Here is a 13688-nt window from a genome sequence, read left to right as displayed (position 1 = left end):
ATCCAACTTAAAATGAAGCTCCTAAAGTTTTTCTTTTTTCCATCTCTCGCTGTGACGGTGCATAAACTCGGAAGCAGACTCTTGTTTCGGTTAACGCATGCAATCTCCCACTTTCAACATGCCCTGCTTCCTCTTTTCTCTTCTTCTGCTGCACTTTTTTGTCATTTTTATTCATTCTATTCTTTGCTCCTGCCTCTCACGGTCTCCATCTTCCCTCTGCTTCTCTCAGGTCCGCAAATTTGTGTCCAAGGACAGCGCAGGCCTGCGTGTGCGTAGTCACCCCTCCCTGCAGAGTGAACAGATAGGCATAGTGCATGTCAATGGCACTATCACTTTCATTGACGAGGTAATTGACGGAAGACCAGGCAGACTATAAATACCCTAGCTGGAGCACTCGTGTCCACTTTTAATCTATTTCTGTTTCTTCTTCTATAAATCAATAAGTGCAGAATCGTAAATATTGCAATCCTAGATGTTTTGACTAGATTAACAGCTTCAAGTCATTTTCTGTGTTTAATGTAATTACCTCTCTAGAATGATTTATTACCTTATAAATTTGTTGCTCTAACTTTATGTTGCTTCATACTCTTGCAAGGCACTCTGAGGCTACACAAAAGGCTTTGATGCTTTCCTTATGAGTTCAAAGGACGTGATGCATTTAAATCCGAAATTAAGCATGGAGCGAACGCAACAGGTGCTCTTTAACGTAGTACTTTAACATACTCGGTATATTTGTCGATACGAACAACACGCGCACTTTAGCGGTAGCTCCAGGGACAATCTCTCACCTCCACCCTCCTGTAACCTCAGCCTTTCATCTTGGGATAGCTTTTCTGCAGCCTCAGAGATGCCGAGTGTGTGTATGAGAATGCTCCCCTTCTGTTTCCGTAGTAACAGGACGGCATGGCTGTGCTCTGCTCTGTTGCTTGTTTTCCCTTAGATCCACAATGATGATGGTGTGTGGCTCAGGCTCAATGATGAAACAGTAAAGAAGTATGTTCCCAGCATGAATGGTTACACAGAAGCCTGGTGTCTCTCTTTTAATCAGCACCTGGGCAGGAACCTTCTGGTCCCAGCCGACGTAAGTAGAAGAAGGCCCGCTGTGTAGTCTGATGAAGTTTGATAATGACAGGCTCCTGCACTGTTCGTTTGGGGAAGAGCTCACCTGTGTTGTTTTAATTATAAGGGGTTTTCAAGGACTCACTTGTGTTTGGCACCCTCTGCACAAATGTCCTTGAAGCATGGTAAATCATCAGATGAAGTGTAACTTGTTGGGGTGTTTTCTTGCATGGGATGTCTATCTGGGCAACACTGAATATGAAACTTACACTAACACACTGTGCAGACGAACTGCTGGAAGTGTGCATGCGTTAACCCATGTCTAAAGGCAGAATGTTATCTGTTAAAAGCCTCTTTTTGTTTGTTTTGATGGACACTAACTGCTCACGTGGCTAAGTAGTATAGAGGACACCTAGTGCGTTAAAGTGAACTTCCCATTGCAGGGATTGACTGACAAGGAAAAAATATAAACATCCTGTGGCGCAGCTGGTTCGTGTGCATTGTTGGGTCTTTCATTTTCGCCTTGCTGCAGCTACCACAGCTCACTCACAGTTAGGAAATGGTTGCACACTGCAGCATGTGATAATAAGGGGTGTCTGGCACATTTTGCTCCATGCCACAAAAAACTGCCAGAAAACCGTGGGAAATTTGACTACGACCGCATGTCTTCGTGGTATTGCAATAAAAGAGAAGAGTGTATACAAGAAGGTGGTTTTCTGTCATGAAGCAATCACTGGTCTACAAAAAGTCTCTGTGGAACATTGTACCTCTGCTGCACTACAATTCCACCTCTACACTGGGATGCTTTAGGTGCTAAAAGGCTTCCGTGTAAGGTCTCTGTCTGAACAGCATGACACACTACATCATCCAAGTGGGGAATTTTTTTGGAAGTTTCTTCTTTATCTACATTGTCCTCTTTCTTTTTTTTTCTTTTTTAAAGTAATTTTGTTGTGGATTTAGAAAATAAAGACCCCCCCCCCCCTCACCTATGAACAGGCTTTGCCTGTATTCGCAGTCCCTTTTGGGGCCTTTTTGGTCCGACTGGTAGGACACCAGTCAGAATATGTGTCCTCTCCTCTTCACTCTCTCCTGTCTCAGGAAAATGCAGAAAGGCCAAGCCTTTGTATATATATCTTTATTTTTTTTCTTCCAAAAAAATATGTTCACCTTCCCCTTCCCCCTTCTTTCTCTCCTCTCTTGAGTCGTCTACTGTTTCTTGACTGTTTTACAATTTGTTGCTCAGAATGTCTTTAACGCTAGCCAAGGAGTCAGGGATATCGGCTTATTGTCATGGACCCCCTTAACTAAATTCCCACCACAGGTGAGTTGTATGAAGGCGGGATGAATAGTTTCACTGCCCCACAGCCAATTGTCTTATCTGTTACTCTACTTGTCCCCTTAAAAACCCCTCTGTGACATTCTCCCACAGTGTTAATTACAGAAGGAGGTCAAACTATAGTTGCATGGTTGTCTGTACAGTGATAACACAATATATCAATTGCTACGGCTCCTCTAGACTACTGCAGTTATCACATTTGGGATTTTTAAGTAATTGCTCTTCAGGCTTGTATGTTGCATGAGGTTTCAGATTCTAATGTCCAGTCTGTTGCATGAGGTCTTGGTTGAAAGGCTTGTAATATACATTATAGTCCTGTATCCATGTGTGCCATAGCATGCCTCCTTCTAGACTGTATAAACATAACTGAACATTTTGCATTTTTTTGAGTAGGATCATTCTCTATTTCTCTTTTGTGTAACTGAACTGCTCCTAAGTTGATTGAAATTTCTCATGTTGTGTCTACCGAGAGTGGTTGGATCTTGCACACAAAATGTGTGCTTAGTAACATGCTTTTTGTTTAAAAAAAAAAAAAAAATGTAAAAATAAAAAAAAAACGGCATCTTTAGAATGGCTCGCTGTTCTCAAGGATGAGTGGGCCCATTCGCTTTGCGAACTTTGTGCCAAACCAAGATTACCTGGTTGTGCTGTAGCAGCCCGATATGTAGCCGACACATAAGCGAGGCATCGACCTTTTTTTGTCTCCAAACGTTTTGCAAGGCAGCAAATATGCGTTTTCCCCCAAATTACAAACTGTTGTTATCAGAGCTTAAAGAGCATGTGGCTTATTTACAAATGTTTTTATTTTATTTTAAAGTTTTACAGATACAAACAAAGAAAGGCATCAAATCCAACCTTTAAAGGGGGGAATGCTGGCAGAGCTACGTGCTTTTTGCGGCACCTACCTGTTGCGCAGCTAACGTTGGGTTTTTCCCGGCTATATTTCTGGGCATAGTTGTGCAAGCCTCACCCTGGTCTTGTACATTTTTACATTTGTAGCCCCTTTTTAGCGCTGTACTTTAACTCTAATTCATGCTCTTAACTCTTCCAGGAGGTCAGGGGCCAGACGGAGGAGAATGTAAAGGAGGTGAGCAGCTGCCCTTCCCATGAGGCTCCCATTCGGGTGCAGAACAGGGCAGGGCAGGGCGGCGGCCCGGGACTTTATAAGGTAGTGAAGACCGGCCCCTCTGGTCACAACATCAGAAGCTGCCCAAACCTTAGGGGTATCCCCATTGGAATGTTAGTACTTGGCAACAAGGTCAAGGCCATAGGCGAGGTACGCACTCACCCCAAATAATGCAATATGTTTTTTTTTTTGTTTTTTTTGTGGCTGGAGCTTAATAATTCAGTCTGCTTAGATCACATAACATTCTATAAGTTATTTATTTATTTTTTCTTTTTAGTAATTTTGGCCTTGAAATCTAATCTCACTTTCTAAGTACACGTCAGCTGCTTCTGGGCGTGGGTGTGTGTTCTCTACTTTTCCACTTTTTGAGGTCATACCAACTTCTGTGGCTGCGGCGAGTTGTGCGTGACTCACTAATTCCAGTTTGTGTGTAAATCCGTTGCAGTTTCAGGGTGTCGTGTTCAGCCGTCTTGAGACTTCTCAATGAGAGTTTGATCACAAAATGCTGGAGCCTCTCTGTGCCTCGACTGTACCTTTTCTTGCGCTTTTTAACAGCTCTGTTGGTGTAATTGAAACATTTCATTTATCTTTGGGCTGTTATGAAGCCATCTATCATTGGCTGCTGTGGTGTGTCATGCTGTTCAGTAGTTTCCTGAACTTGTGCCCTGTGTGAATCTTAAGATTTGCTGCCTGCACATACTAATATTTCCATCTGCGTCTGTTTTTCCCACAATGATAATGCTTCAGGGAGTTGAGAAAACACAACTTCGTGCATTTACCCTTCAATAAATCACCCCTTTCTTAGGGCAAGTTATTTTGATTTGAATTGTAGCGACACTTTTGTCCAGCAGCGACTGCTGATATATAAAATCTGTTTCATGTGATCTGCAGCTGTTAATTTGGTATGTGTCAGTGAAATGAGAGGAATGCCTGCATGTCCTTGATCTTTTATCGACGGGATTCGTCTCGGTATTGCATATGTGGTAATAAACTGAAAGTTTACGCGGGTGCATATGGAAAAATGGCTGTGACTGGTTTTGACTGTGTTTGTGCGAGTATGGATAAAGAGCATTGTTTGTGTATCAGGTGGTCAACTCGGAGGGAACATGGGTACAGCTTGATAAGAACAGTGTGGTGGAGTTCTGTGAAAGTGACGAAGGAGAGGCGTGGTCATTGGCCAGAGACCGTGGCGGAAACCAGTACCTTCGGCATGATGACGGTAAGCCATCGCGTGACCCGTCTGTCGAATGATAGCCTACCGCACTGTGCAAAAGTCTTGAACCATCCCTCATTTCATTTGATATTGCCCGGAAAATGAGCCAAACACAGTTTGGACAGTTCTAACGAGTACGAGCATTTTGTACGAGCACCTTTATTCTTCAACACAGCCTGAACCCTCTCAGACGAGCCCTTTGGTCATTTCAAGTGGTCTTCAGGAATAGTTCTCCAGACTTCTTGAAGGACATTTCAAAGCTCTTTGGATGTCGGCTGCCTTTTGATCCCACTCTGCTTCAATAATATAGAGGTTGGGCTCTAGGGAGGATCCATCCCTCTATAAGACCTGTTGTCACTGATCGTCAGTCCACTTCGTGTGTTATTTGGCATACACCAGTCCTTCCTTTTCCTTAAGAATGGCGGCCATCCTTCCATGGAGACCATTTCTGATGAGGCTACAGTCAACAGTAGATGGATCAAGTGAAGAAGTGTATAGTATATAGTGTATAGTTATAGTATTAGGCCTGACACTACTCAGCGTTGTCCCCACAACTCGTCCAATTTCCTCAAATTTTTAGGGACACGCTGTATACCATGCTGAGATATGACAAAATTTCAGTTAGCAGCCCTTTGAGAATCGCCTTGTTGGTGCAAAAATACTATTTTATGTCTGTCAAGCGATTACTATATTTGGCATTTTTTGTGCCTATAATGAAATAAATGAGAACAAAGTATGTGCCTTTGTCAATGATAGCAAAGTGCTTGAAAATACCATTTAAAATCGGTTCTTTGCCAAGTTGTGTGTAGACACTGGTTAGTCCTTTGAGTTAGGAGCCTTTGTTACGCTCGCATGATTCAGAAGTCCGTGTTAAGTGGCTTAACAAATAAAACCACCCACTCCAAGCATCCAATGTCCAAAGGAAAAGTTTGAAGGACTTTGAGAGGGACCGGAGAGCTGCTGCTGAAGACCGCTTTGAAAGATGACAAGAAAGCCTGGCTCCTTCGAAAGCAAAATATCAAGATAGAAGTGGTGGCCCAAAACTTTTGCACTGGACTGTAGCTTTAACATATTTGTGAGTAACTAAATGAGTGGTAACTGAAGGAATTGTAAGACAAAATGATCTAATTTGCTGTTGCAGAGCAAGCATTGCTTGAGCATGCCAATCAGACCCCCCCTCCTAGCCCCTTTTCTGTGCAAGCTTTCAACAGAGCCACAACCTCAAATGGAGCACAGGGCTTTGACTACGGCATCTCCAACAACAAAGGTGAGGTCAACTCGATGTACGGTTTATTAAGAGAAATGGAATCGAATGAAATGGTTCATGAACTTGCATAAACTGCAGTTCCCCGTCTTCTGATGTGCTTCTTTTTTTTGATTGTTTAAATTTTATGGCACTCGTTTATATTTAGAAAATACTTGAGCGCTCATACCTCAGACCAAGACTTTAAATGATGTTTTATCATTTTTAAAGTACAGCTTATCCCACCAGTTGCTTAAAATCTGCCCCCTTTTAAATATACCATGCATTATTCAAATATTAAGTGACCATTTTATCTTCTCATCTACATGACATATTTTAACTGTTAAGTCTCAATGGTAAGGACCCGTTTTGTGCAGATGTATAAGATGTATAATTCATACATATAAATATGTGTTCTTGTCTTCTGGAAAGTGTAATTTCTCCTTTTATTTCAAAACTGAATACTCAAGAATTAACCTCCACAAAATATACCAGCATCTCAATTGAATATATATGGGTCCAGTGTATATATATATATATATTTTTTTATTTTAAGCTGCAGGCGCCATCTCTCTGATCTATCATCTGATCTATCATCATTTTTGTTCATGCATGCTTTTGAGTGTGTCTGCTGTTGCTGTTTCATGCCTAACATCTCCGCAGTGTCAGGCATATGTCTGCATGCATGGGCCAGTCAGTGTCTTCTGGACTTCTCTGAGCTCTGTAGTTGGGTGCGGATACTGGCTCTGAGCATCATCCTCATATCCTCTGCACACCATGTAGCTTTAAATTAGCTTTTTCTTAGACAACATTCGATAAGCTTTTGTAATCAGTTTTTCTTCAAAGTGCGTTTCAGCACTGCAAACCCCATCAGACCGAGCTCATCGGTTTTGTTATAGCATCAACGAATAGTTGCCAAAAGTCTACGTGCGCCATCAAACTGTTGCAGTTTCGGAATCCTTTTTTAAGTGGCTTTTCTGTCCCTCCCTTTGCCTAAAATTAAAGCTTGAACTTTTGGGACATTTAGCTGCGCCTAAGAGAGAAGCAGGATTAGATTAACCATACAAAGTTTTCATACAAGTCTTGCTGTCACAGTGAAGAATCAGAATAAAGGGGATTTCATACGTCTGGATGCCAGTTGCAGTTTGTTTGTTTGTTTACAGCCACATTTACACTACCTGTTGCTTTTACCAGTCTGAACTCAAGTCTGTGTTTGACCTACAACGCTGTCAAGTACGAAGCCTTTGTGTGAAAATGATTTTCAAGCACAGTCGCTACATGATTGGTTGTATGGAGTGATTATTGACAGGCTACATTTAGGAGAACTTAAGACTGTTGGTGACATATAGAGATAGACATATTTATACATTTTTAACTGTTTAAGTCTTTTTAAAATCTCTTCCTGAGGTGCTTTGAGAAATCAGACAATCATTTTTTTTCCCCCCAGATTCTGCTTTTAGAAACTCTTTCTTCTTCTGATCTTTTTACTGTGAACTCATTAGTATGTATGATCTTTGCTCTTTATTATATCTTATACACAGATGGAGTGGCAAAATGGGAAGAGTTGTTAGTGCGTAGAGGCAGAAATCTGGCCTGCAGTAAATAAAACGCCTCACCAAAGTTTCTGCACTCCTCTAGATGTCCAAAAGCAGACTGTTTTTATGAAGTGGAAATATGTTTCTGCTCGGTACACTTTAGCCTTGCAATGCGAAAAAAATCGTTGTTTCCTTGTCTCCTTTGATAAGCGCGCACGCAGGCTCGTTTCTTTTGGCTTCTTTTGTGAAAGAACCAAACCGGAGGCTTTCGTTCGAGGAGAGTTTCAAGCCCACCCAAACCCTCATGCCAGTTTCCCAACATTTTGTCTGTGAGGGGACTTCTAGAATCCCTAGATGCCCATTATAGCTCCCTCCTACAGCACATTTCTGTTGCGTTGTGGAAGAGGACTTGAAAGATTGGTAGAAATGGAAGCAGATCACCTTCATCCCCATAAGAAGCCTCAGACTATAGTATAAGCTCTAGTTTCTCCCCTTCCTCTGTCTCCATGTTTGCAGGTGACCGGTTGAGTGCCATACTGAATTCCATTCAGTCTGGGCCCCTCCTCTCAGCAGCTCCCTCCTCCTCTGTATTTGAGCAAGCTGCCCAACCTCCTCCCTCCTCCTCCCTTGTCCACAGCCCATTTGTGTTTGGACAATCCCCCTCTCAAGTGTCTCAGCCACAACCACAGCTTCTGAGTAAGTCTGTCCTGCTTTCTGACAGCGCTTGCTTGCACAGGCGTTGATCTTTTCCTCCCACCTTTTTAATTTCCATATATATATATATATATATATATATAGATATATGTATATGTATACATATATGTATACATTTTTGTCTTAATTTAATTTGAAGTATTTTATGGGGAGGACAGGAGTGATAAATGACACATAACGCCACAGTTATGTTCAACGGTGCAAAAATATCCTAAATAACCTATCGAGTCTAATATTTAATGTTTAAATCATATTTTTAAGAGTATTTTCACATATACACTTAAACTATATACCTTGATAAAATGGATATTTTTGCCATGTGCTCTAACAATGGGCAGAGTTGCTTGATTCTCTGTTCGTTGCGCTTGCTCTCTTGCTCAGTGTGTCTTTTTTGCCCTCCTCTTCATCTTCACTGCTTCTTTAAATCAGCATCCTCATCTTTCATCCCTGATTAACGCCCGGGTTTCCTTCCCCTCCTTTACCGGCCCGAAGCTTTTGTCTTCATAGAATTTTATGATAGTTTTTCTAGTTTTAGTTTGCAAATATATAGCGGCAAATATTCACTAGCCCTGCGTCTTTATGTGTGCACCCTTCCTGGTTAATTGAAGTAATAGTGCACCACATTTTAAAAAACAACATTGTCAAATAAATGTAAAATATCAGTGTATGCGTCTGTAACTTTTCAAGCCTGCATAATCTCCTTTCTCACTGTCTCACTGCTGGTGTATTTTCTGCGTTGCTACTTTAAGTCTTCTTCCTTTTCTTTGGATACCGTGTTGTATGTTGTCCTACAGAGCCCTGGAGGTGTCATGGGGGGAAAAAAAAGAAGGAAAAGAAACTCAAAAACTTAAAAAAAAAATTCATGTCCTTGTTTTAGCATAGAAGTACCCTTTTGTGTTCCCTTTATCAGTCTTGAGTTGCATCTGTGGCATTTGTTAATTATTTTTCAGCGGTTTGAGGTTTCGGACTGTTGAACACAGCTGAATTCCTTCATCCTGGCAGTTACCCACTTTGCCTCAAAAACATTTTACGATGCCGACAATGTTCAGAAGACCGTTTCAGGCTTGTGAGGGAGACACTAATCCCTTAAAATATCAATTTTTTTCTCTCCATGACACTTTCAGGCCTCTGTAATGTCTAGAAGTATTTCTTTGTTTGTGTGTCATTCTCTATCTGTTGATTTCCCCCATCACTCTTAAGATGTCGCCCTTTTCCTAGTTCACCTTCTTTTCTCAACTTGACCCCCATTGCTTTTTTGTTCTTTCTTTCTTTCTTTCTTTCTTTCTTTCTTTCTTTCTTTCTTTCTTTCTTTCTTTCTTTCTTTCTTTCTTTCTTTCTTTCTTTCTTTCTTTCTTTCTTTCTTTCTTTCTTTCTTTCTTTCTTTCTTTCTCTCTCTCTCTCTCTCTCTCTCTCTCTCTCTCTCTCTCTCTTTCTTTCTGTGGTTGCCTCCTTGCATTCCATGTCTTGCTCGTTCACCTGCTCCACTGTTTTCCGCTGTAGATGGTTCATCACGCAGCCTTGCTTCTCGTGAGCGTGCGCACAAAAGCAGTGTGTCCGTGGCTGGGCATGGCGCTGCTCTCTCATCGCTCGCTCTGAGGCAAAAGGGTGGGTAAATCACAGAACGCACGTCTCCCTCAGACTGAGCAGAGGGTGGGTAGGAACTCTGTCTTCTGTGCTGTGAATGAAGTGCTTTGGGTTGCAGCTTATGTGTCAGTGCAAACCTTCCAACTGGGGCCCCCGAGCAGCATTTGTCTGAGCACATTTACGTCAGGAAAGAGGGAAAACTGAAGTTGGCTTCTTTTGCAACAACATTTTGAATTAATTGTAGACGCGAGGAGACGCATCTTTAAGATGTTTGCAGGTTACTGCATTAATGGCTTGGTTTTTGCTTAATGCCCAAAAATGGCTAAATCCAGTTTGCAACTGTGGTCCTAGGACTCGGCTGGAATTCATCTTTCATCAGCGCCTTCATGGTCCATTAGCAATCGTCATCCATATCGCTGTGTTTGTCTGATAACAAGACAGTGTGCTTGCAAAAAAAACATCTATCTAGTCAAGTCAAAGTTTCTGGTGTCTTTTTAAGAATGCTCTTTGCTTTACAAGTTATGACATCTTTTTAATTGTCTTTTTTGGCCTTCTTTTTCATTTTCCTGTATTCTATTACATTATTCTTCACCTGAGTTTTAGAGTTACAGTAACACTCACCACCGATAATGTCCTTATTTATAACTATGTTTAACTCGTTGGTGTTTAGGTGAACGAGGGAACTTTATGTCCAGTGCACAGCCGATGTCACCAGCCTCCAAACAGCGTCAGGAGAATCGCTCGCCAAAGCAGGAAAGTCGGGGAAGCCGCTCCTCTGAACAGGGCAGGATGAAAACAAGCGAGGGTGGAATCTCAGCCAGTGAGGCCCTCATCCTGCGGTCAGACACAGCCAAACTGAGGTCTGACTCTCACAGCCGCTCTCACTCGCCCAACCACAACACTCTGCAGGCTTTAAAAGCAGACGGCAGAAACTCAGGAATTCGTGCCGAGTCCCCGAATCCTGGCTCTCGCTCTTCCTCGCCCAAACCAAAAGTCGTGTCCTCCTCAGGGAGATCTAGTCCCTCAAGCACTTCCTCCCAGCACTCTTCTTCAACCAACCATGACAAGAACCTCCCACCTAAAGTCAGCCCGTCCTCCAAAGCCCGGCTCGATCCTCCTAGAGAGAGATCCAAATCGGACTCCTACACCCTGGACCCAGACACACTCAGAAAAAAGAAGATTCCCCTCACAGAACCACTTAGAGGCAGATCTACTTCCCCTAAACCTAAACTTTCTCCTAAGGATCCAAATCAAGGAGGGATCAGTAATACAGAAAACCGGGTTCCTTCTCCCCATGTGACCCAAGAAAACCTGCATAGTGAAGTAGTGGAAGTCTGTACCTCTACCGCTCTCCTCTCCAATGAGGACGTCAATGATGAGAACGCAGAGGTTCGTAACTCTGACGAAGGCTCGTGTAAGGTGCACTTTAGCATCGGCAAAGCCCCCGTCAAAGAGGAACAAGAGAGCCGCTCCTCTCCCAAAGTCAGCCGCAAAGCCTCCAGTCGACACACTCGTCCCAAAAAGGACAAATCCGGGCCTCTGTTTAAAGGTGAAAGTACATCAAGGACCACAGAGCCTGCCAAGCAGGCCATGTCGCCTTCTGTGGCTGAATGCGCTCGTGCAGTCTTTGCTGCATTCTTGTGGCATGAGGGTATTGTCCACGATGCCATGGCCTGCTCCTCATTCCTCAAGTTCAACCCAGACTTAACCAAAGAGCATGCCCCAATTCGTAGCTCCCTGGGAGGACAGGGGGCTGAGGAGAAGGAGAACAAGTTAAAGAACCGCCACTCCTTAGAGATTTCATCTGCCCTTAACATGTTTAATATTGCTCCGCATGGCCCAGACATCTCCAAAATGGGCAGCATCAACAAAAACAAGGTATTGTCTATGCTGAAGGAACCTCCACTGCCGGAGAAGTGTGAGGATGGGAAAGGAGAAGCAGTTTCCTATGAGATAACTTCTCATCCCACTATGAGGGTAAAGTCGATCTTGCCATTAACACTACAGCATTTAGTAGCATTCTGGGAGGACATTTCAATGGCCACTATCAAAGCCGCAACCCAGAACATGATCTTCCCCAGCCCGGGGTCCAGCGCCATCTTAAAAAAGAAGGAGCACGAAAAAGACGGCAAAAAGACAAAGAAGGAGAAGAAGAAAAGGGAGAAGGCAGAGGTACGTCCGAGGGGGAATCTGTTTGGAGAAATGGCGCAGCTCGCCATGGGAGGACCAGAGAAAGACACCATCTGTGAGCTGTGTGGGGAATCTCATCCTTACCCTGTCACATACCATATGAGACAGGCTCACCCAGGTGAGAATCCAGGAAAATTGTAGAATTTGACACGACACTGTTAAAAGTCTTCTAACACCCCTCCTTCGTATTGTCCTGGGCAGGTTGTGGTCGCTACGCTGGGGGCCAGGGCTACAACAGTATCGGTCACTTCTGCGGTGGTTGGGCTGGAAATTGCGGAGATGGAGGCATTGGAGGCAGCACCTGGTACCTGGTGTGTGATCGCTGTCGGGAGAAATACCTCAGAGAGAAACAGACTGCGGCCAGGGAAAAGGTAGCAAACTATGGCGAAGCCTCCGTGCTCTCTGTTTTTTTTCTTTCTTTACTCAAACACTCGGCTTCGAACAGCATACCGTCCTTTTAGACTTCTTTAACCTTAAACGATCTACATGTTTTTGTTTTTTTTTCAGGTTAAGCAGTCGAGGAAGAAACCCCTGCAGGTGAAGACCCCGAGGGCCCTCCCTACAATGGAGGCCCACCAGGTGATTCGGGCGAATGCGTTGTTCCTGCTGTCCCTCAGCAGCGCGGCTGAGCCCAGCATGCTGTGCCACCACCCTCCCCGGCCGCTTCATTCCCATCTGCTTCCCAGCCTAAAGGAGGGCGTGTCCGAAGAACTACCCAACAAAATGGGTTGCCTCTACCTACAGACACTAGCAAGGTACTTAGAACCCCAATTAATATGAGCTTGCTGGGGAGAATGCTACGGTAAGTTTTGAGTCTCGGATTCTCTTTTCGTCACTCAGGCAACACACTGAGAACTTCGGGGCTTACCAAGATGACAACCTTTTCCAAGATGAGATGAGGTACTTGCGTTCTACATCTGTCCCTGCGCCGTACATTTCTGTCACTCCTGACGCCTGCCCCAATGTGTTTGAGGAACCAGAGAGCAACATGAAATCAATGCCCCCCAGGTAACTCATCTTCCCCTCCTTTCTGTATTAACAAAAAGAAAACCTGAAGTTTGAATAGTAATTTATCATTATGAACATGACTGCGTATTGTTTTGTGAATTTTTTTTTTGGTGGGATATCTTTATGTTTTATGTCTTTATTCTAAATTTGTCTTTATTTCATGTGCTTTAGTCTTGAGACCAGTCCAATCACAGACAGCGACACTGCAAAGCGCACAGTGTTCCAGAGGTCTTACTCAGTTGTGGCATCTGAGTATGATAAGCAACACTCGCCCTCTCCAGCCCGAGTCAAAGCTGTGCCCAGACGCAGGGTTCATAGCGGTGACGCAGGTAATCACTCAATGAGTAATTGGTGATAATGAACGAGAGAGTGAGTTGTGGCATCATTGTTTAAATTAAACTGCTCTGTTCTCGATATAGAAGTGGGCTCTTCACTGTTGCGCCACCCGTCTCCGGAGCTCTCCCGTCTGATCTCAGCTCATGGCTCCCTCAGTAAGGGCGAGAGGAACTTCCAGTGGCCTGTCCTGGCATTCGTTATCCAGCACCACGACCTCGAGGGCCTGGAGGTGGCGATGAGGCATGCACTGCGGAAGTCTGCCTGCAGGGTTTTTGCCATGGAGGTACAGCTGTCTGTTGCAATTTCTCTGAATCGTAACGCTCGTTCTCTCTTCAGTTATTGCC

The 13688-nt window shown here is 43.6% G+C and overlaps 1 protein-coding gene across 13 annotated transcripts in view; it reads left to right on the top strand.

The window, feature by feature from the left end:
- The window catches only part of mycbp2 (MYC binding protein 2), a 63493-nt gene that overhangs the window by 40508 nt on the left and 9297 nt on the right, over window positions 1–13688 (top strand). For 5 of the 13 annotated variants that reach the window (XM_075479273.1, XM_075479270.1, XM_075479266.1 and 2 more), the window contains 12 exons: window positions 230–346; window positions 941–1081; window positions 3447–3671; window positions 4608–4740; window positions 5876–6001; window positions 8029–8208; window positions 10481–12118; window positions 12202–12371; window positions 12508–12755; window positions 12841–13008; window positions 13180–13337; window positions 13428–13627. In XM_075479273.1, the coding sequence (XP_075335388.1) occupies window positions 230–346; window positions 941–1081; window positions 3447–3671; window positions 4608–4740; window positions 5876–6001; window positions 8029–8208; window positions 10481–12118; window positions 12202–12371; window positions 12508–12755; window positions 12841–13008; window positions 13180–13337; window positions 13428–13627 (3504 nt within the window). The remainder of the gene's footprint in view (window positions 1–229; window positions 347–940; window positions 1082–3446; window positions 3672–4607; window positions 4741–5875; window positions 6002–8028; window positions 8209–10480; window positions 12119–12201; window positions 12372–12507; window positions 12756–12840; window positions 13009–13179; window positions 13338–13427; window positions 13628–13688) is intronic. The other 8 variants (XM_075479272.1, XM_075479268.1, XM_075479269.1 and 5 more) reach the window with 8 other exon arrangements.

This window comes from Odontesthes bonariensis, chromosome 12, assembly GCF_027942865.1.
Source record: "Odontesthes bonariensis isolate fOdoBon6 chromosome 12, fOdoBon6.hap1, whole genome shotgun sequence".
Taxonomy (NCBI): domain Eukaryota; kingdom Metazoa; phylum Chordata; class Actinopteri; order Atheriniformes; family Atherinopsidae; genus Odontesthes; species Odontesthes bonariensis.
The sequence above is the reverse complement of the archived record's forward strand: the minus strand, read 5'-3'. Positions and strand labels throughout refer to the sequence as shown.